The sequence below is a fragment of the Trichosurus vulpecula genome, chromosome 4 (assembly GCF_011100635.1).
Source record: "Trichosurus vulpecula isolate mTriVul1 chromosome 4, mTriVul1.pri, whole genome shotgun sequence".
NCBI lineage: Eukaryota > Metazoa > Chordata > Mammalia > Diprotodontia > Phalangeridae > Trichosurus > Trichosurus vulpecula.
The window spans coordinates 194494224-194517953 of record NC_050576.1 but is presented as its reverse complement, the minus strand read 5'-3'; the positions used below and the strand labels follow the sequence as shown (position 1 = coordinate 194517953).

Sequence of the window (23730 nt, the reverse complement as noted above, 5' to 3'; positions counted from 1 at the left end):
TACATGTGTATATGTGTGTGTGCATATATATAATGAGATAACATATGTAAAATGCTTTACAAATTGTAAAGCTCTATAAAAATGAGAGTTGTTATATACACACACATACCTGTATATGCACATGTGGGTTTGGTGATATCTGGAGAGGAGAACACAGCCACTTTTCCTCCTTGTTTTCTTCCCTCCCTGCTACTTTCTCTCTCCCCACTCCCTAGGCCTATACCCCACACACTGTGCAAGAAAAACAAACCTGGACTGGCTATTTCCTGTCCCGCCAGATTATAGCCTCAGACTATAATTAAAGTAGTCCCTTGGGAAAAGCTGTAAGGTTCTAATGTCTGGTTTCTAGGGCCTCAAGCCTCTGTTTTTCTGGGAAAAAGCCATTTTGAATTCTTTGGTGAAAGAGGGAAGAGCCAGCAGCTCAGACCCCATGCCTAGGCACCCCCAGATGCTACTCTGGTTGCTGAGATGAAGGCAGAATGAGGATTGACCTTGAAAAGTTGTCCTGAATAGTTTAAACATTCACCTGAAGGGAGCTGGACCACATGATCTCTTAAGATAACTCTCCAGCTTCAAGGGTCTAGAGTTTGAGCATGGGGTGGAGTTAAATGATATAGAAGGGTTGTTGTCCTTCAGTTGCTTGTCATGTCTGACACTTCATGACCCCATTTGGGGTTTTCTTGGCAAAGACACTGGACGGGTTTGCCATTTCCTTCCCTAGTTCATTTTACAGATGAGAAAACTTAAGGCAAACAGGGTTAAGTGACTTCCCAATTTGAACTCAGGAAGATGAGTCTTCCTGATTCCAGGCCCAGTGCTCTATTCACTGCACCACCTAACTGCCCTATATAGAAGGGAAGATAACCCTTAAGGTAGCGAGGACCTAAAGTCCATGCACAAAACCTGCCCCCATCTTCCATCCTTACTACCCTCCCTTCCCAACACTGGCGCTCAGCTACCCTATTGACAGGGCTACTGAAGAAACCAAGCAGCTGTAAAGAAGCAAGCCCCGCCCACTGCAGAGGTCCCCAACTGCCCATCTCCACTCGTAGCCACCAAATCCAGATCCCCTGGATATGGTTCAAAGGTGAGAGAAGGAGAGAAGAATGGGAATAGAGAGAAGACAGAAGTGAAGGCACAGGGCTTTTACATCAGGAGTCTTCCATCGGGATCCAAGGTGTCTCCTGAAGAATGTCAGAAGGGTTATCTATCCATGGGGGTTTTGAGGGTTTTCTCACTTCTATATCCCACCAGAAGAGAAAGTGGTTTCAGGTCATGAAGAATCAAGGACTGATGGATTTAGATAAAGAACACTGAAGGATCACACTATGTTAAAAACAGTATACACACACATATATGCATTCATATATATGGGGTGTGTGTATATATATATATATAAAATACATCATACAAAATATACATACATATATAAAATACATAATACATATACATATATTAAATACATAATACAAAATACACATAATATTATATATACATATAAAATATAAATATACTGTATATATTATATAGTAATACATAGATATGTGTATATCTGTGTATATATACATACACACTCATATATACGGGTGTATGGGTAGGTGTATGTATATGTGTATATATATGTACATGTATGTGTGTGCGTGTGTGTGTAATGGAAGAAATATCATGATGACCAAAGTAGTGAGCTACAATGTCTCCAGACTGAAAAAAAGCAGGAGGGGGAATGGGAAACATCCTGGAAATTCCTATACGTTTATTTATTCATATGCGTGGAGATAATGGCAGCTGGTTTAATACAGTGATTTAAGATTGTGTTTCATGAGGTAAGTACCACAAGCATTATAATCCCTTATTTACACTATTATCACTACTACTGTACAAAATGATGACACAGAGGCTTAAACAGGGTGAAGCAGTTTTCCTGTGACAATGCTGAAAGATCTGCAGACCCAGTGTGTCTGGGTATCTGTGTCTGGAATCAAAATGAATCTTTTCTCTCCCCAAACAAATACTTTCCACCTTTTCTTCCCCATGACTACATCCCCACAGGACATGATTCACTAAAAAACATCATGTGCTGCCTCCTTCTGCCTTCCCTCTTCTTGAGCCTCCAGGAAAGAGGCAAAGGCCCTGAGAAGGCCTCCTAGGCAGTGTTTCAGGTACAACGACCTTGGGTCACAGAGGAGCAAAAGTCAATCCAGCCCCTAGGTAGCACCCTTTCCTATGGAGGCTCTCCCAAGGGTGTTCTGTCCCCTCTTTATCCTCCCTGACACCAGATGCCTCCCTCTAAACAACCAAGTATTGTCCCGCACCCAATTGAAAAATAAAAATGGTGGACCTCACCCCCAAGGACACTTTATCTTCTCCCCTGATAGGCTGGCTATGCCCTTTAGTTCATCTGAGATCACAGACCCCAACAGGACCTCAGGAAATCATGTGTTCAAGACCTCTTCCCTTTAGAAATGTAGGGCATTATGATCTGTTTTACTAATAATAATGACCACAACATTTCTATAGTACTTAAGTTCTACAAATCAATTTACAATTTTCTCATTTTATTATCACAACAATCCTGGGAGGGAGGTGCTGTTGTACCATTTGATAGATGAGGAAACTGAGGCAGAGGTTAAGTGACTTGTCTAGAATCACACAGTTAATAAGTGTCTGAGGTCAGACATGAACTCGGATATATCTTGACTCCAGGTCCAGTGCTCTATTCACTGTGTAACCTAACATCTTTTCACACAGGAGGCTCCAGGCCCAGAGAAGTTAAATAAGTTTTAAATTATAAAACAAATAGCACCCCATTTAAGAGAGGTGGGCCCCTTCCGTTCAGATCCCTCCTTGGAAGCAGAGTTTTCATTTTTTCCTTCATATCTCCTGTACCTACCCATAGTAAGGGATTGATTGATTAATTAATGCCAACTAGCATTTATACAACATTTTAAAAGTGCAAAGCTCTTTACAAATATTTCCTTTTATCCTCACAATAAATATTTGTTGAATAAATCTATGTATGAGTGAAGGAATCTCCACCCCTACCATCTATGTGCTCCCCTTTCTACAGTGCTGGGGCTCCCTAGACAATATAGCCATTCCAAGGCTTGTTAGGTTTCCACTGAGTTGTGAGTACCCTGAAAATAGAAGTTGTGTCTTTTATGTGTTCTCTACAGACTTCAAGGCAACATGTAAAATAAAGCAAATTCAAAAGAAAAAAGTTATCTATAACACGATATAAAAAAAATAATAATACTTAGGATCACAGAATAGCAGAATGGGAAGGGACCTTAGAAATCATCTAATCCAATCTCATTTTACAGAAGAAAAAAATGAGGCCCAGAGATGGGAAGATACTTGTGCAAGTACAACCAAACACTAAGTATCAGAGCCAGGATTTGAACCTAGAATCTCTAATTCTGAATCCAGGGCTCTTCAGCACCCACCATTACTCACCAGTGCTTTGTTGATAAAGTAGGTAAGCAGATTTCAAGTTAACCTTCACTCAAACTATCTTGACCTCACCCATCTGTGGTGCTAATGTGATCAAAGATCTTCCCCACCCATTCAATAGGCCTCAGGTGGAGTTAGTTAAAGGCAGCTTGATTAGGAGAGACTTGCTTGTAGGCAGGCCCACATCCTTTTGCTATTAAGTATTAAGCCCCAGGCCTACACCCATTTGCTAATAGGTGCTGAGTCCCAGGCCTACATAGGATATCTATACCTTGTGGGTAGCCATTAAGCTCAGACTAGAGAACTTCGGAGAGAGACTACAGAGCTGCAGAAAGTGGAGTAGAGAGAGCTGTGAAGAAGATAGAACTGCAAGAAGAAGAGAGAACTGTGAGAAAGATGGAGAACTGAAAAAGATGCAGAGACAGAGAGAGAACTGGAAGGGCTCTGAGAACTGCAAGAGATTTCAGAACTGTGGGAGGAGAGGACGCAGGCAAGCAGACAGTTAGGATTTGTGAATGAGTGTTTACAGGAAGGCCCTAGCAGAAGGGAAGGTTACAGGATGGCTTGGCCCTTTGCTGTGATACTGTGTTTTAATCTCCTTGCTGTTACATTGAGGCAGACTTACTGGTTTTGGAATACAATTACTGCTATGTCGAATTGGGGTTATTGGTTCTGGGATTGGATCCTCTGGTGACTGAATAAATATTTTACTTCTTCTGCCTTCTATACAGAGAGTCTCTTATACTTCACAATTCCTAACTATACAGGCAAATTCATGGTCACCATCGACATTATGAATCTTGCCTTACTGATACACCATCACAGCAGGTAAAGGTACAAATTGGGCTGCCACTGCCAACCAACTGACTTTTAGTAAGACATCCCTACGTCAGCAAAAACTAAGATGAGTATATACATTGCATTTGGCAAGACAGTTCTAGAAATCAAAGTCCTGTCTTTTCTGATATGGCCTCTAAAATGTGTCAAAGTTTCATTTTTTTAAATCCTTCTTTCTGCACTGACCCAGCTTTCTCTTCCTTTCTCTGTCTTGTTCTCAAACATAAATGCTCAGAGGGAATCTCATCTACTTGCTAAACCTCCAGCCCTTAAATTGCTTATCTTCTTCATTCCAGGCATATCAGCTCCAGGAGTTGCCTAGAAAGCAAAGCTCTAACTATCCTGGGTCTGGGAGGCTCCCAGGTCTTACCTGGTTCATCCACCACATAGAGAATGGACTTCCCACTGGAATCTTCATAGTACTGGAACCTGACTACACAGTCATCCTCATCCTTATAGGTACAGTTCACTGCATCCTTGCCGGTGTCTGCTGTGGGGAGATGGAGGAGGAGAGAAAAAAAGATCGTCAGCTCCTAGAAGATGGGTAGGCATCTAGGTAGCACAGTGGATGGAGTGCTGGGCCTGAAATCAGGAAGACTCATCTTCTTGAGTTCAAATCTAGCCTCAGATACTTGCTAGCTGTGTGACCTTGGGAAAGTCACTTAACCCTTGTTTCCTTCAGTTTCCTCAACTGTAAAATGAGCTGAAGAAGCAAATGGCAAATCATTCCAGTGTCTTTGCCAAGAAAACCCCAAATGGGGTCATGAAATGTCAGACATGACTGGAACAACAATAACAACAGTTCTTTTTTTTAAAATAGTCATTTAGTATTTTATCTTTCAATAATTACATGTAAAAACAATTTTTAACATTCATTTTTAAAATTTTGAGTTGTAAATTCTCTCCCTTCCTCCCTCCCCAACCCCTTCATTGAGAAAGCAAGCAATTTGATATAGGCTATACATGTGTAGTCATGCAAAACATATTTCCATATTAGCCATATAAAAACAGTTCTACTTCCTAATTTTATAGAGGAGAAAACCAAAATGATGAAATTACTTGCCCTAAATTACTTACACACAGTAAGGAGCAGAGGTGGGATTTGAACCCAAGTCCTCTGTCACCAAATAAAGCTCTTTGTCAACTGTTCCTCCCTTCAATCTTGTTCTTTTAGACATGATCTTTTTTAATAGTTCTTAAGTTGTTTCATATATAACTATTTTGTTTTCCCAACTAAATGTGCAAATTCAGTTTTATAGCTAGAAGGGAATTTAGAAGCCAATGAGTCTAATTTCCTCTTTTTTGCAGGTGAAGAAATTGAGGCACAGAAAGGTTAAGTGATTTGCCATGGGTTTGTTGTTGTACAGTCTGATTCTTTATGACCCCATGGACTTGTCTGTGGGTTTTTCTTGGCATACTGGAGTGGTTTGCCATTTCCTTATTCTGTGAGTCCCCATTTAAAAAACCAAGTAAGAAAGGTAGAAGAACAATTGGGAAAAGAAATGAGAGCTATGAGAGCTCGGAAAATGAAACACAAAAATTAACTGAAGAAAACAACTCCTTGAAAAATAGAATTGGCTAAATGGAAAAAAAAAAATCCACCGAAGAAAACAACTCCTTTAGAAGTAGAATTGGCCAAATGGAAAAGGAGGTACAAAAGCTAACTAAAGAAAATAAAGAAAATTGGAATTGGGGAAGTGGAAGCTAATGACTTTATCAAATCAAGAATCAGTCAAACAAAATCAAAAGAATGAAAAAAGTAGAAGAAAGTGTAAACTATCTCCCTGGAAAAACAACTGACTTAGAAAACAGATCCAGGATAAATAAGTTAAGAATTACTGGACTACTTGAGAGCCATGATCAAAAAAAGAGCCTGGACAGCATCTTTCAAGAAATTATCAAGGAAAACTTGCCCTGATATCCTAGAACCAGAGGGTAAAATAGTCATTGAAAAAAGCCACTGCAAAATTAAAATTCCAAGGAATATTGTAGGCAGATTCCAGAACTATCAGGTCAAGGAGAAAATACTGCAAGCAGCCAGAAATAAACAATTCAACTATCAAGCAGCCACAGTCAGGATTACGCAAGATTTAGCAGCTTTTATATTAAAGGATTAGAGGGCTTGGAATATGATATTCTGGAAGGCAAAAGGGCTTGGATTACAACCAAGAATTAACTACCTAGCAAAATTGAGCATAATCTTTCAGGGGAAAAGATGGACATTTAATGAAATAAGGGGATTTCTTTTTTTTTATTTTTTATTTTTAGTTTACAGCACTCAGTTCCACATGTTTTTGAGTTCCAAATTTTCTCCTCCTCCCTCTCTTCCCCTTCCCCCCCCCCCAAGATGGCATGGAATCTGATATATGTTCTACATATACCCTCACGTTAAACTTATTTACACAATAGTCAAGTTGTAAAGAAGAATTATGACCAATGGAATGAATTATGAGAAAGAAGAAACAAAACCAAAAAAGAAGAGAAAAAAAGAGAGAGCAAATAGTTTGCCTCAATCTGCATTCAGACTCCTTAATTCTTTCTCTGGATATAGATAGTTCTTTCCATCATGAGTCCTTTGGAGCTGTCTTTGAACCTTGTGTTGCTGAGAAGAGCCAAGTCTATCAAAGTTAGTCATCACAGAAGCAATATGTCTATGGTTCTATACAATGTTCTCCTGGTTCTGCTCCCCTCACTCAGCATCAGATCATGTAGGTCTTTCCAGGTTATTATGAAGATGGGCTCATGATTTAGGAATAAAGACTGATACTATAAACAATTTGGGAGAGAAATAGGGGAATTTCAAATTTCCTGATGAAAAGACCAGAGCTGAACAGAAACAGCTATACCAGATCTAAAATTATATTATAAGCAGCGATCATCAAAACTAACTGGTACTAGCTAAGAAATAGAGTGGTGGATAAGTAGAATAGATTAGGTTTACAAGACACAGTAGTCAATAATTATAGTAATCTATTTTTGATAAACCTAAAGATTCCAGCTTCTGGGATGAGAATTCACTGTTTGACAAAAACTGCTGGTAAAACTGGAAAAGAGTATGGCAGAAACTAGGCATAAAACCAACATCTCATACCACATGCCAAGACAAGGTCAAAATGGGTACATGATTTAGACATAAAGGGTGATACCATAAGCAGATTAAGAGAGCAAGGAATAGTTTACCTGTCAGACCTATGAAAAGGGAAGAATTTATGACCAAACAAGAGAGAGAACATTATGAAATACAAAATGGATAATTTTGATTACATTAAATTTAAAAATTTTGCACAAACAAAACCAATGCAACCAAGATGAGGAGGAAAGCAGAAAGATGGGAAACAATTTTTACAGCAAGTATTTCTGATAAAGGCCTTATTTCTAAAATATATGGAGAACTGAGTCAAATTGATAAGAATACAAGTCATTACCCAATTGATAAATGGTCAATGTGCACAGGCAGTTTTCAGATGAAGAAATTAAAGCTATCTATAGTCATATGAAAAAATGCTCTAAAGCGCTATTGATTAGAGAGATGCAAATCAAAACAACTCATGTGTACACCTCATACCTATCAGATTGGCTAATATGACAGAAAAGGAAATGTTGGAGAAGATGTAGGAAAATTGGGACACTAATGCATTGTGAGTGGAGTTGTGAACTCCCATTTGGAGAGCATTCTGGACAGCAATTTGGAACTATGGTCAAAGAGCTACCAAACTGTGCAACCCTTTGATCCAGCAACACAACTACCAGGTCTGTATCCCAAAGAGATCATAAAAGAGGGAAAAGGACCTACATATACAAAAATATTTATAGCAGCTCTTTTTGTGGTGGCAAAGAATTGGAAGTTGAGGGAATGCCCATCAATTGGGGAATGGCTGAACAAGTTGCGGCATATGAATGTAATGGAATACTATTGTGCTATAAGAAATGATGAGCAGGCATATTTCAGAAAAACCTGGAAAGACTTACATGAACTGATGCTGAGTCAAGTGAGCAGAACCAGGAGAACGTTGTACACAGTAACAGCAGCATTGTGTGATGATCAACTATGATTGACTTGGTTCTTCTCGGCAATACAATGATCCAAGAGAATTCCAAAAGACTCATGACGGAAAATGCTAGCCATATTCAGAGAAAGGACTATGGAGTCTGAATGCTGACTGAAGCATACTATTTTCACTTTTTTTGCTTGTTTGTTTTTGTGGCTTTTCCCTTTCATTCTGTTTCTTCTTTCACAACATGACTAACATGGAAATATGTTTACATGGTTGCACATGTATAAACTATATCAGGTTGCTTGCTGTCTTGGGGAGGGGAGATGGGAAGGAAGAAGGGAGAAAAAATATGAAACTCAAAACTTATAAAAAATGAATGTTGAAAACTATTTTTACATGTAATTGGAAAAAATAAAATACTATTTACAAAAAAAAAGAAGAAAAGCTATTAAGTATATGAGTCAGGATGTCTTCCTGACTCTAAACTCAAGGATTAATCCACACCAACAATGCCCTGTGAATACAGGTGTACTCTTCCTCCCCTTGTGTGCAAATGCTAGACTGGGCATTGGCTTGATCCTGGAGCCATTATCGATGGTTTTCAAGGCAGTAGAATCAATTATACTGCTGGAGATTACTGGGTAATTCAAACTTTCCCTGACTAGCCATTGTGTCTTCTATTTTACATTATTGCTACCTTAGTGTTTGTGCTGCTTTATATTTTTAAAGCATTTTCCCCTCTAACACCTAACTGGATCCTCCTGGAGAGATAGGAATGCAGACTATTTGCATTCTTCTTGGGCGGGGAATTTAAGACCAAGAGAGGTTTTTAAAAGGCTTGCCCAAAAGCAGGATCAAATGGAGGCACCTGGAATAAAGCCCAAATTGCTAATCTGGTGCACTTTGTATTCTACAACAATCATTCCCCTACAATGACATCACTAGCTCCCCTTCCTCATCCCCCACAGCCCTAGCCATAAGTGATGAAGTGTATATGACACTGAATCTGGAATCAGGAAGACCTGAGTTCAAATCTAAACTCAGACATTTACTAATTGGGCAAGTCATTTAGCTTCCATCTGCCTTAGTTTCCTCATCTGTAAAATGAAAATAATAATAAGTATGTTGTCATTCAGTCGTGTCCAATTCCTTGTGACCCTCTTCAGGGTTTTCCTGGCAAAGATCCTGGAGCGGTTTGCTATTTCCTTCTCCAGCTCATTTTACAGGTGAGGAAACTGAGGCAAACAGGGTTAAGTGACTTGCCCAGGGTCACACATCTAGTGGTTTGCCATTTCCTTCTCCAGCTCATTTTACAGATGAGGAAACTGAGGCAAACAGGGTTAAGCAACTTGCCCAGGGTCACACAGCTAGTAAATGTCTGAGGCTGGATTTGAACTCAGGAAGATGAATCTTCCTGACTTCAGGCCTAACAGTCTATCCATTCTGCCACCTGCCCAATAATAATTACAGCTGGCATTTATATTGTACTTTAAGATTTGCAAAGTAATTTATAAATAACTCATTTTATCCTCAAACCAACACTGGGAGGTAGGTGCTATTATTTTCCCATTAGACAGATGAAGAAACTGAGGCAGAATTTAAGGGACTTGTCCAGGGTCACCCAGCTAGTAAGTGTCTGAGGCCAAATTTGAACTCAGGTCCGTCCTGACTGCAGTTTCAGCCCTCTATCCACCGTCCCACTTAAGCTGTATGAGAATAGTACCTAAATCCTGGGGTTGTTGTAAAGATAAAATGAGATAAGATTTGTAAATTATTTGGCAAGCCTTTAAAGCAAATATAAATCCTACCCATTCCTGTTACTATTGTTATCATCATCGTCATCATCGTCATCAATTAACTAGATCTTACAGTCGCTCTGGACCAAGTTGTAAAATGGAACATCACTTCTCTCTCCTCTAAGCTAATATCAGTGAGTCCCTTTTCATCCACAAAATAAAATAAAATGTCTCCTTGCATCCAGTCAGTTTATGTCCTGCAACAGAAAGGCCCAAAGGGCTTGGAAGAAATTGCCCCACCCCCAAGACATCTGACTGTTTTGATCAGCTTTGGCCTTTCTTAATTCTCCTTGAAAATATGCTTTCAGCCTGAGGGGGAGATCGTTATCCTGTAAGAGAAGGCAGTCTTCCAGGCCTGCCTCAAAGGCACTGCAGATGGCCTTGATAACCAGCATGGTTAACTGTTCAATGTGTGCCAACTATAAGAAAGCCCTCCTTGCTCAGGTTTTTATAGAAAGAGCAGAATGGAAGGGGAAGCAGGAGAGAGGAGAGGGCCTTGATCTGTGCTCTTTTTATCTGAGTTTTGCCCTCACCTTTATGGCGCTCACAACATCAACTCATGGAAAGGCTGTGTGTGGGCTTGCAGACAGCCCTGGCAGCTGGATGGGTTTCAGGGTGGGACTTTTGATGGCAAGTATCCCAAAGGGTGTTTGTTTGGGGATAGGCGTGGGATGGGGGAATTTCTCTCCAGACCAATGGCCTTACCCTGAGCTATGCTGAAGTCTGGTACTGAAGGGATTCTTAATAAATGCTTCTTCCCTGACCGAATGGAGCCAATTAAAAGTGGCAGTACAAGGATAGCCAGCCAGGGAGGCCCAGGGAGAGGGGGGAAAGTCAGTCATTCAGCAAGTATTCATTAAACACTAACTATGTGCTAATCTCTGGGGATACAAAGAAAGGCAAAAATGGAGGTCACATTCTAATGAAGGAGAAATGAGCAAACACCTGTGTGTGTACAAGATTCTTACATAAACACAGCATGGATGGGAAGACATGTCAAACAAAAGGCACTATAGGTGGGAAGGGGTAGGGAAAGGCCTCTTGCAGGAGGTTAAATTTGAACTGAGTCTGGGAGGAAGCCAGTAGGCCTTGGTGAGGCAGGAGAGCACTCCAGTGATGAAAAGAACCAGAAAAAAAAGAAAGGAGGTAAGCCAGGGGTGGGGAACCTGTGACCTTGAAACCTCATGTGGGCCTCTAGGTCCTCAAGTGTGGCCCTTTGACTGAATCCAAACTTTTTGTTCTGTGAAGTTTGGATTCAGTCAAAGGACCACACTTGAGGGACTACAGGGCCACATGTGGCCTCAAGGCTGCAAGTTCCCCACCCCTGGGGTAAGCACCTTACTTTGAGTTTGTGCTTCAGTTTACTCATCTAAGAATAAATAAGGCTGTCAAGCATATCCACCCTGTGAAATATTTTATTACTCCCATTGTACAAATGAAGAAAATGAGGCTGAAAGGGATTAAATTTACTTGCTCATGTCAAGTAAGTGTCAAAGGCAAAATCTGAGCCCAGCTCTTTCTAATTCCAGGTCCAGTATGCTGATGCCTCCTCCATCTTTAACAAGGGAATGAGGAGTCTCTCCCAGGAGTCATCATATGGTGCCTACTATGTCCCAGTAATTGTGCCAAGCACATTACAGATCTTATTTGATTCTCATAACTACCCTGAGAAGAAAGTTATAATTTATATTATATTTATTATTATAATTATTATATTATATGATATTATATGATATATATTATATTATATTATATTATATTATATTATATTATATTATATTATATTATATTATATTATATTATATTATATTATATTATATTATATTATATTGTATTGTATTGTATTGTATTGTATTGTATTATATTATATTATATTATATTATATTATATTATATTATATTATATTATATTATATTATATTATATTATATTATATTATATTATATTATATTATATTATATTATATTATATTATTATTATAATCCCCATTTTATAGTTGAGAAAATTGAGGTAGACAGGGACATTAAGTGAATTGCCTAAGGTCACACAGCTAGTCTTAGAATTTTTGTTGTTTCAGTCATGTCCAATGCTTTGAGACCCCATTTGGGGTTTTCTTGGCAAACATACTGGAGAGGTTTGCCATTTCCTTCTCCGGTTCATTTTACAGATGAAGAAACTGAGGCAAACAGAGTTAAGTGACTTGCCCATGATACAGCTAGAAAGTGTCTGTGGCTGGATTTGGACTCATGAAGATGAGTCTTCCTAACTCTATACACAGTGCTCTATCCAATGCACCAGCTAGCTGCCCCATCATGGGATAAGGTTGCCTAATTTATACAATTTTTCAATATGTAAAATGAAGACTCATGGGTGTGACAGGTCCCCAGGAAGGGGAAGAAGAAGAAGACAAGAGGGGAAAGGTTGCTGACAAAATCAGTTGGGATGTCTGTGGGTAGGGCTCACAGATTAATGGGTCAACTTGTTAACAACAGGAAGTAAGCATTGGCCTTCCTCAGCATTACAAGCATCCCATACACAGGCTACTTCCATGTTTGACCATGAAAGGCTCTACAGTAGGGTGTCTTAGCTCCTTTAAACAGTTTGGCAGAACAAGATGGTAAAATGGAGGCATTCTATCCATCTAGCAGCTATAGGATGAGGAAGGAAATCACCTAGGAAGGTCTAGCTGATGCTGAGATATTTGCCCTCTCTCCCTTACCCACCCAGTAGAGACATGCACAATGATATGCAGGGCTGGCACCTGGGAGATAATGAAGACGACAGAGGAGGAAGGAGTTGGGGAAGAGAGTTGGCAACCAAGAGAAAAGAGAAGGACTGAAGGGAAGATATCAAAAGTCTGGAAGACCCTATAGAAACTTGCCCTGCCCTGGCCTGACAAATTAGTGGACTAGGTAAGTATGCCACAGAGCTATGAGAAGTGAGAAAAAAGCAAAAATTCCCCTCCACTTTTGAATGACAAGGATTAAGTGGCCAAGACAGGATATTGTGACAACAATATCTGTGTCTCTTGAGATTTTCAGAAATGTGGGAATAATATAGCTCCTGAACCACTGCTTCTATGTGAGCATTTATACCTCAGAAATTGGTAAATGCTACAAAATGGGCCTTGATTTATTATTTGTTGTTTGTCCAGACTTAAGAAAGTATTGTTAATAATGCAAATTGAACTTAAAAGTGTATCCAGGGAATTTTTTTTTCTTTTGAAGAGGTGGTTGTTAAACATTTACCAACACACTCCTGGACTAATGGTGGTTGTTTTTAGGATTTTCATTATGTTTTTTCTTCCATTTAGTAAAATTTGCCTCTGTAATACTACAAGCTGTATACTTAACAATAAGAGGATGGTTTCAGAATACCAGGGGATACTCTGTATATATTTTTATGCATTTCCTGGGGGTGGTAGTAAGGCAAAGGATACTGAGCCAGAAGAATGAAAAACACCCTCCCCACAAATTTGGAGGGGGGAAGAGTTCTCAGAAAAAAAAAAAGTCTCTGAAACAAAGTTTACAGAGAAAGTACCAACAGTGTGCTATGGAGGGAGTGGGGCTGGGGCGGGGTGGTACATAATAAGGTATAGATTCTGAATTTTGTATTTGGATCCTGGATCTTATTTTCAGAAGAAGTTCATTCAAAGTCAGAATTGGATTCTAGATCTTTTTTGATATAGAGATGAGCTTGGGATCAAAAGCACCATCCTTAATGTGGACACAATTCTTGGTGACCCTCCAAGGAGGATCTTATCAGTACGAATCTGACTTCTCTTCATCCATACTCTCCAATACCACAGACCAGATGGGCAACAAGTCTCATATCTCAAACTCTAGAGAGTCCAAGACTCTGGTGACAGTCCCTTTTTCCATCATATGATTTTTTTTTCACTTTCTATTTTATTCTTTGTTATGAAGGATGTCCCTCCAGGAGGAGAGGAGGAAGCTGTATTGGGAAATGTAGCTATATAAAAACAAAAAGTTTCAAGATTTTTTTAAGGAATAAGTACAGCTACAGACAAGAAAAGGATAGCCAGTAGGAAACTGGAGTATATTATAGAGGCCCGTATCATCCCCCATTGGGCAGGAGCTGTCACGGAACACAGTCCTTTAGGATCTGGGACCCATTTAAGGTAGATAGGTGGTGTAGTGAGTAAATATAGCATTGAACTTGGAATGAGTCCAAATCCTGCTTCAAACACTTACTGGACAAGTCACTGAGGACCTGAGGTCAGGGTGACCTGAGTAATCCAACGACACTGACCTCCTTGCTTTTCACCAGATACAGTACTCCCAACTCTGGGTATTTTCATTGGCTATCTCTCCCATGCCTGGAATTATCTTCATCCCCATCTCTGGCTTCGTTCAGTTACCAGCTAAAATCCAACCTTCAGCAAGGAGCCTTTCCCAAGCATTCCCTCTGAGACTATTTATCCTGTCTATATCTTGTTTGCAAATAGTTGTTTGTATGTTGTCTCTCCCATTAGATTGAGTTCTTGACAGCAAGGCATGTCTTTCTCCTTTCTTTGTACCCCTACCCCTTAGCACAGTGCCTGGCACATAGTAGACACTTAATGAATGCTTGTTGACTGATTAGCTGACTAAATTCTGCCTCAGATACTTATTGGGCAAGTCATTTAATCTCTGTGGCTTCATTTCCTTATCCGTTAAATGAGGGTATTGATCTAGATGGTCTCTATGGCCCCTGCCAGGTCTAAATCTATAATCCTATGGAAGGGGTTCCTTCAAGGTTGACACTCTGCTCAGAACCCACCAGAGAACTATATTTCCCTCCCTGCCCATTCCCAAACTAGCAACTGGTTAATAAGAAGATTAAGGATGCAAAAATCAGGTGAAGGATAGCTGGAAGAAGAAAACCAAGGGTGGAGATAGAAGAAATGATATGAAATGCATCAACACTTAGGAAAATCCCAAGACCATGGCACTTCATCCCCTTCCACACCTCCATAATTACCATCTTCAGGTCAAAGCGGGGAGGGGAGGGAAAGGTGAGGGAAGAGAGATACCCTGGCACTTACCAAGTTCTGTCACAGGCACAATCTCATCCCGACAGAAGCGGCTGCAAGTATTCTCCTCAAACGCTCCACGACTGAACTTCTGGCACTCCACGCAGTCTCTGGATTCAAGAGAGGAAGAGTAAATTATCAGCTCTTTGGAAGTCAGGACTCTCTCATTTCATGGATGCATTCCTCAACAGCACCTACCTCTGGATCTTACACATAGAAGGCCCATAGCATCCTAGACTCAGGACTAGAAGAGAACTTAGAAGTTAAGGATTCTAACCCTTTCTTTGTTGTTGTTCACTAGGTTGTTCAGTCATGCACAACTCTTTGTGACCCCATTTGGGGTTTTCTTCACAGAGATACTGAAGTGGTTCATCATTTCCTTCTCCAGCTCACTTTACAGATGAGAAAATGAAGGCAAATGGTAAGTGACTTGCCCAGGGTCACACAGCTAGTAAGAGCCTGAGGCCAGATTGGAACTCTGGAAGATGAGTCTTCCTGACTCCAGGCCTGTCATTCTATCCACTGCAGCGCCACCTAGCAGCCCTTCTCATAACAGCAAGTATCTATCTTACTGAAACTTTGCATCAACCTTAGCACCTTGCAGTTTTCTGCATACAAAAGGCACTAAGAAATGGTTGTTGAATAGAACTAAGGGATACTCCATCCCCACTATATTTAGGACCACAGGGACAAACACTATGGAAGAGTAGGGTTACCCAGGTTCTCCTGTCAGACTTCCTTAATAGCAGTAAATTTTCCAAGGCTTGCCTTTGTTTACTTCTCTAACTCTAGTGCAGAAGTTGGGTTTCCTCATGTCTTCTGATGTCCTTGAACTCCCCACTACCAGCAAGAGAAGGTGGGGGAGGAGGTGAGAGAGAGAAAAAACAAGCATTTATTAAGCACCTACTATGTACAAGGGACTGTACTAAGCACTTTACAAATATCATCTTATAATATCCCCATAACAACCCTGGGAAGTAGGTGCTATTATTATCCTCATTTTACAGATTAGGAAACTGAGGTTAAGTGGTTAAATGACTTGCCCACTTACACAGTAGCAAATATGTGAGGTTAGATCTGAACGTAGGTTTTCTCGGTTCCAGACTCAGCACTCTAGCCAACTGCCCCAGGACTATCTCAAGGTCTCTTAAGTCATCCCAAAGGTAGTTGTTTTCAAAGAGGACCAATGACATCACTGGGAGATGTCTTGACTCCAAAGTGAATTAGATCTAAGTGGAGCAGAATTGCTCAAAGTTGTCAGCCTCACTCTTCCAGAGTCATCAAAGTCCAGGGGCAAGACAAAGTCAAGATGGATGCAGTGGATGACCTTGGCGTCTGATGCCTGACCAAGCTCTAAGCACTCCACAGCACCTGCTTCAGCCTCCTTTGTGGCCACCGGGACAAATTGTTCTCATTTGCCTATTCCACTGGGAGAAGTCTTCACATGCTTGGGGTAGATGCCCCGCTAGCTCACTGAAGAGTTTGAAACCTGTCAGTTACTTTTATACTGGGAGAGAAACCAGGATGGTTCTTCCAGGATGTGGCCACTGTACACACTACAGCTTCTTGGAGCCACAGGTAAGAGTTAGGTGACAGGTGGACACCAAAGGTCGATGAGCAATTCTGAAAGGGGCTTGGCAAGCCCTCACACCAGAGGTGTTAGTCTTCCCTGAACACCCCATACACTTAAAGGCAGCATGAATAAAGTGTCAGTGGTCCAAGGTCTTGGGAGGGTCAAGAGGCTCCAAGGGCACCCAAATGAGCCAATGCCCATTTGTGTAGATAATATTTGTAAAGTGTTTGCAAACATTAAAGAGCTATCAAAGTATTATTAACATTATTATCATTAAATCCATGGCTCCTCTCTTCTCTGATGCCAAATTGGGCCATGTTCCTTGAAGTTACTTACTGTCCCCAATTTTCTATGCCTGTCTTTCTCTTTTCTCTGATGCATATCTGTCTATAGACATCTCCTACTGGGTGAGTAAGGACAGCTAAGGTGGTACAGTGCCAGGCCTGAAGTCAGGAAGACTCATCTTGCCAAGTTCAAATCTGGCCTCAGATACTTACTAGCTGTGTGACCCTGGGCAAATCACTTAATCCTGTTTGCCTCAGTTTCATCTTCTGTAAAATGAACTGGTGAAGGAAATGGCAAACTGCTCCAGTATCTCTGCTAAGAAAACCCCAAATGGGAGTCACAAAGAGTAGAACATGACTGAAACAACTGAACAACAAAACACTGGGTGAGTACCTCTACTCTAAGAAGCTATTACCATGATGGAGAGGGAAAAATATCTCCTCCACCTCTAATCTCTGTAGCGGGTAGAGGGGTCCACACTCCACAAATCTGCTCCTTGCCTCCAATTCTTTCCCAGGCTGGCAGCCTTAGCTTTTCTTTTTCAAGACCAATAAGGATGCGGCCAATCCATGGCCAGACAGCAGCCCCTTGACCTTCTAATTTCCCCAGGGAGAATTCTGTTGGATATTATAAAAGGATAATAGGGAACAGACACTGTCTTTGCACCTCCTTTAAATATATTGATGCCTCATTACCTCTATTAGCAATCTCTCACTCTCTGTGATTATATCACCTAGGCTAGGAGGAAAACCAGCTTCCTTCTCCCCCATCCCCTTCATGAACAGGACTAATACTTCACATTTATATGTCAAGATAAGCAAAGCGCTTTATAAGCATCACCTCACTTGATTCTCAAAACAACCTTGGGAGGCGGGTGTTATTAGTGTCATTATCCCTACTTGACACATGGGGTAACTGGGGCTCAGAAAAGTAGGTCGGATTTGAGGCTGGATTTGAATCCAACTCTTCCTGGCTCCAAGTCTAGCCCTTTATCCATCAATGTGTCCCTACACGTCCATAAGAGACTAGACCTACAGGGCAGGGTCAAGCTGATCACCCTAAAACAAGCCTTTGCTTCCCACTGCCCACCCTGCACCCCCACAGCCTTCCCAGTCATCTATGCCCAAACTCTCCGAACCTCTAGTCAACCCTCATCCACTCACTTCTTAAAAGTGCAGGCATCAGGGCAGGTGGGACATTTCTCACAGGTGTCCCCGTAAGAGCCAGGCTGGGTGCAGACACATTTGCCACAGATGCATTGACCTCGACCGCTGCAGAGCAGCCCATTGCTTGACATGCACATGTCTTTGCGGGTGGTACAGTTGCAGTAGTCACCGGTCCAGTCGGAGTCACAGAGGCAGTCCCCACAGCTGCATTGGCCATGGCCTAGAGAGAGAGAGGGAAGGAAGGAGAGAAGGAGGGAGAAGGGAAGGGAGGAGAGAGACAGAGAGAGAGAGAGCGCATATATAGCCAATGAGAGGGAGATAGGTAATCCTGGTGGGGACATAAGAAACTACATGCCTACAAGTGGGCTTCTCCTTGATCTAAGTCCCTTAATGGGATGACAATAGAATCTGACCACTTCCCCACTCCCCTACCCCCACCCCCCACATATACACACAACGGGACCTTGATATGTTACTGGGACTTTGTATCCTGGTGGGGCAGGAGGATCTTAGAAGCTTTGCCTTCCAGGTCTTCCAAGATCCCTCTGCAATCAGAACTTTTCACCTTCTCTGCCAGAGTCCAACCTAGGAAGAAGCAGCTTCTTTTGCTTCCAGTGCTCCTAATAGGGCCGAACTACAGAGATTAGGTTTTGTCTTAGGCCTCCTTCCTTCACAATAAGAATCAGAGGAGCCAAGTGAGGGGTTTGGATGACAGTCAATGCTGATTACAGGGCTTGAGATTCAGCCTCTCAGCATACCATTCCCTTTCACAATATCCATCCATTAGTAAAGGATTGGAAATTGAGGGGATGCCCATCAGCTGGGGAATGACTGGACAAGTTGTGGTATATGAATGGAATGGAATACTATTGCGCTATAAGAAGCGATGAGCAGGATGGTTTCACAAAAACCTGGGAGGATTTACATGAACTGATGCAGAGTGAAGTGAGCAGAACCAGGAGAACACTACACACAGTAATACTGTAACCATGATCAACTGTGATCACTATTCTGATCAAAACAATCATCCAAGAAAATTCCAAGGGACATATGATAACAAATGCTACCCACTTCCAGAGAGAGAACTGATGAACTCTGAATACAGACTGAATTATACTTTTTTCACTTTATTTTTCTTGCCTTCTCTTTTTCCTTTCTTTTTTTTGCAACATGTTTAATATGGAAATACATTTTACATTACTTCACATGTATAATTGATATCATATTGCTTGACTTCTCAATGGTTAGGAGAAGGGCAAGAAGAAGAAAGACAGAATTTGGAACTCAAAATTTTAAAAAATGAATGTTAAAAATAAATTAATTTTAAAAAATTGAAACCCCCACCCATCCTCACTAACACATCTTTGGTTTCTTGTCCTGGGCCTCTTCCCAGATCCAACAGTGCTTCTCTAACATCTATGACATGCTTGATCAGGGCTGTTAGACATTTGACTATCCCTTACTTAAGAGTACCCTATTTCCACTTCTAGGGCAGTATTCTAAGGAAATCATAAAAATGGGAAAAGGTCCCACATGTACAAAAATATTTACAGCATCTTTTTTTGTGGTGGCCAAGAACTGGAAATTGAGGGGATGCCCATCAATTGGGGAATGGCTGAACAAGTTGTGGTATATGAATGTAATGGAATACTATTGTGCTATAAGAAATAATGAACAGGAAGACTTCAGAAAAACCTGGAAAGACTTAAACGAACTGATACTGAGTGAAGTGAGCAGAACCAGGAAAACAACGTACACAGTACCAGTCACACTGTGAAATGACTGATTTTGATAGACTTAGCCCTTCTCAGCAATGCAAGGACCTAAAACTTTTCCAAAGGACTCATGATGGAAAATGCCATCCACCTCCAGAGAAAGAACGATGGAGTCAGAATGCAGAGTAAAGCAGACTGTTTTCTTTTTGTTTTGTTTTCTTTCTCATGGTTTCTCCCATTTGTTATAATTCTTCTTTGCAACATGACTAATGTGCAAACGTGTTTAATAGGAATGTATGTGTAGAGCCCATATCAGATTGCACGCCGTCTTGGGGAGAGCAGGAAGAGAGGGGGAGAAAATTTAAAACTTATGGAAGTGAATAGTGAAAACTGAAAATAAATAAATTAAATATTAAAAAATAGTACCCTATTTCCCAAATCCCAAATCAGGCAGAGGGGCACCACAATGGCAGAATGGGGAGAGTGGACTTGGCATAAGGAAGACTTAGTCTCAAATCCTGCTTCTGACACTTGCCAGTTGTATGACCATAAGCCACTTATTTAACCTCTCAGGGCTCCAGTTTCTTCATCAGGACAAGACGAATAATCATACCAGAGATACCTAATGAGGCTGCTGTGGGCCCAAATCAATAAGCATTTATTAAACAGCTGCTATTTGCTAGGCACTGGGGATACAAATACAAAGAAACAGTTCCTGTTTGCAAGGACACGGACATTGTGTTCTAGCCTAATTAAGCTGGAATAGCTTAATTGCACTAAGTCTTTTGAGACACCCCGTACTTAGAAAGTGCATGTATGTGCGGTGTGTGTATGTGTATGTTTGTGTGTGCTTCCTATCCCCACCGTTTAACACATATAAAGTGCTTTATAAATGTTCATTCATTTATTGACTCATGAACTTTGCTTTCTTCCCCACTAAACCTAAAAGTGTGTCCTACATGTATTTTTCCCCAGAAAGCCAGGTGTTAAACATTTACCAGCACACTCCTCCTTCCAACTCCAAATCAATGATTCTATTTATCCAATTCTAATTTTTCCCCCTCTCTGAAATATCATGGGAGGCAGGAACCTCTCAGGACAGGGGAAAACAGGGAACTTTTGTTCTTATCAGAGAAAATAAAGGAGGGCTTCTATCCCAAAATGAATATAATCATAAGCAGTTGGAAATCTGTCTGACTCACTGACCCACTTAAGGAATAAATTAACTGTACAGAGTTTGTATTTGCCTGGATGTTCCTGCTTGCCAGCACCGTGGAACATGGTGGAATTATTCCACTGCCTAGCCAACTGACATCCCTCAGGAGCTTCCTGCTCACTTTAAGAAGGAAGGAAACAAGCATTTATTAAGAACCTACTGTGCGCCAGGCACAGTGCTAAGTGCTTTTGAAACATTATCTCATTTGATCGTCACAACAACCTTGGGAGGGCCATTTTGTGGTTGAAGAAACAGGCGGGCAGAGGTTTAAGTAACTTGGCCAGGGTCACCCAGCTAGGAAGTCCCTGAGGCCGCATTTTCACTCAGGTCCTCCCGACTCCAAGTCTCTAAACAGGGCACCATTGAGCAGCCTCTAATTAAACCTTGCTTATCTGTACTTTCATAACAGGTTTTGTTTCCTGATAAAGATACTCTGATCTTTGTTCAATTGAGAGCAATTGTTTGTAATAAAGGACTGGATCTCAAAAGAGAGAGTAGGTCAAAAGGGATCTTGAGACCAGTTTTACTTTACCTTTCTACAAGAGCCTACATTAATCTGGGGCAGCTAGGTGGGGCAGTGGAGAGAGTGCCGGGCCTGGAGTCAGGAAGATTGATCTTGATGAGTTCAAATCTAACCTCAGACACTTACTAGTTGTGTGACCCTGGGCAAGTCTCACTTAACCCTGTTTGCCTCAGTTTCCTCATCTGTAAAGTGAGCTAGAGAAGGAAATGGCAAATCATTCCAGTAAACCCCAAATAGGGTCAGAGAATAATCTACCTTGATGACTATACTAAAGAGGTGCTTCATTTGTTAATCAAGTATTTATTAAGGGATCCTTGAAAATAACTCCTAGTTCCAGAGTGAGTATGAAATACTTGATTCCATTCAATTTAAACATATGTGGGAGCACTACCTTCATCCCCTTTGCTTGTGGACCCTGGTTGGTGACACAAAGGACAAAAGCGGACAGACCACTGGGCTGCGCACTGATAAAGAAAGGAGAAATGAATGAAGCAAGAAATAGTGAATCGTTTTGATTTTGTAATCTCCAGCGTGTACATGTCATTGTGGGAGGAAGGGCATCAGGGGTCAGTCAAGAGGCTGAGAAAGTGTAGGCCAGTAAAATACTGAAATTTATCTGCAATGCCATGTTACCGTAGCATTTGGTTCATGAACTACATGGAATTGTTTTATAAAAGACCCACCCTGCCCCCCGTCTCGTCTTGGGATTAGCAGCAAGGCAATGAATCATGCATCATTTCTCTGAGATCAGAAGGAAGTTGGTGAATAATGGAAAACTTGGAGTTAATCAGAAGAAACCAGACAGGAAAATCATGGCCTGAAGCCATATATTGAATCTGTGCCACTAAAACCAATTAGGGTAGACATGCCCTGGGGAGTCAAGGGAAGAGGGTATTGGCAAGGTTATGGTGACAACTCACTTGGCACCTACTGCTACTATTACTAACAATAATTGCTAACATTTATATTGCACTTAGGTCATTTGATCCCCACAAGAACCCTGGGAGGGAGGTGCTATGACTATCTCCATTTTACAGACGAGGAAACCTACTACCCACAAAAGGCCGCAGAGCACGCTCTCAATAGGCATCCCTTAGCCACATGCCCTACCCCTGGGATCCAACTTGGTAAAATTCCACTTCTCAGACAGGAGTCAGGCCAGGAATGCAGTTGAGGAATCGGTGTTAGACTGGGGGATCAAGGCAAATAGAAGGAAAGCCCTGCTTTGAGTTCCTTTTGGATATTTCTCCAAGGTGGGGCAACATCTATGTCAGAGGAAGCCAAGCAAGCAAGGTCTTTGACTTCTCAGTTTCCCCCAACATCTCAAGTCAGTCCTGGAAATCCCTTATTTCATAGCATTTCTCTTGCAAAGCCAGAAAAGCAGCCTTTGATCATCTGATCTGTCAGGAGACAGTAGGCAGTGGACAGTGAGCTTCAGGTTAACTCTAAGCCCTGGCAGGGAAATCAGAGTTTGGTATAAATGATATAGAGATGGGCCCTTTTATTCCAGGGAAGGGGCAAGGATAGAAGCTCAGAGTATAGGGCAGAAAGGATTCAGCTGTTATTAGCACCTGATCTAGTCTGTCCTGCCCTGGCTTACCTCATTCTGGAAGGAAGGAAGGAAGGAAAGGAGAGAGAGAGGGAGGAAAGAGAGGAAGGAGGGAGGGATGGGGAAGGAAGGGGGGAAGGAAGGAAGGAAGGAAGGAAGGAAGGAAGGAAGGAAGGAAGGAAGGAAGGAAGGAAGGAAGGAAGGAAGGAAGGAAGGAAGGAAGGAAGGGAAGGAGGGAGAGCAGTATTCCAGAAGACTAGAGGGAATATTGGCCCAAATTCCTGTTTTCTGTTCTGTTAGACATACGTCTAAGATACTCTTCTCATGCTTTCTCTGGAGACCTCTCTAAATCATACTGCTGCTTCAAGGACCTTATTAAATCCCACTGTCTCTGTGAAGTCTTCCCTGGCAACCCCCAATTCACATCTCTTCCTGCTCTGAAATCAGACAGAGCTCTGTCAGCTGGACCACTCCTCTAGCACCTTCATTACATGGGATAGGGACTGGACCTATAATTTCACTGATAATAGGGAACTCCTTCTACCAATGCACCTTCTCTGCAACTTTTATTCTTAGAGAGTTTCTAGAACA

The 23730-nt window shown here is 41.3% G+C and overlaps 1 protein-coding gene across 1 annotated transcript in view; it reads right to left on the bottom strand.

The window, feature by feature from the left end:
* The window catches only part of ITGB3 (integrin subunit beta 3), an 86584-nt gene that overhangs the window by 4339 nt on the left and 58515 nt on the right, over positions 1-23730 (bottom strand). Inside the window, exons 12-14 of the mRNA XM_036755638.1 lie at positions 18134-18356; positions 15125-15222; positions 4658-4777 (exon numbers count right to left, since the gene is read on the bottom strand). Coding sequence (XP_036611533.1) covers positions 4658-4777; positions 15125-15222; positions 18134-18356 — 441 coding nt within the window. The remainder of the gene's footprint in view (positions 1-4657; positions 4778-15124; positions 15223-18133; positions 18357-23730) is intronic.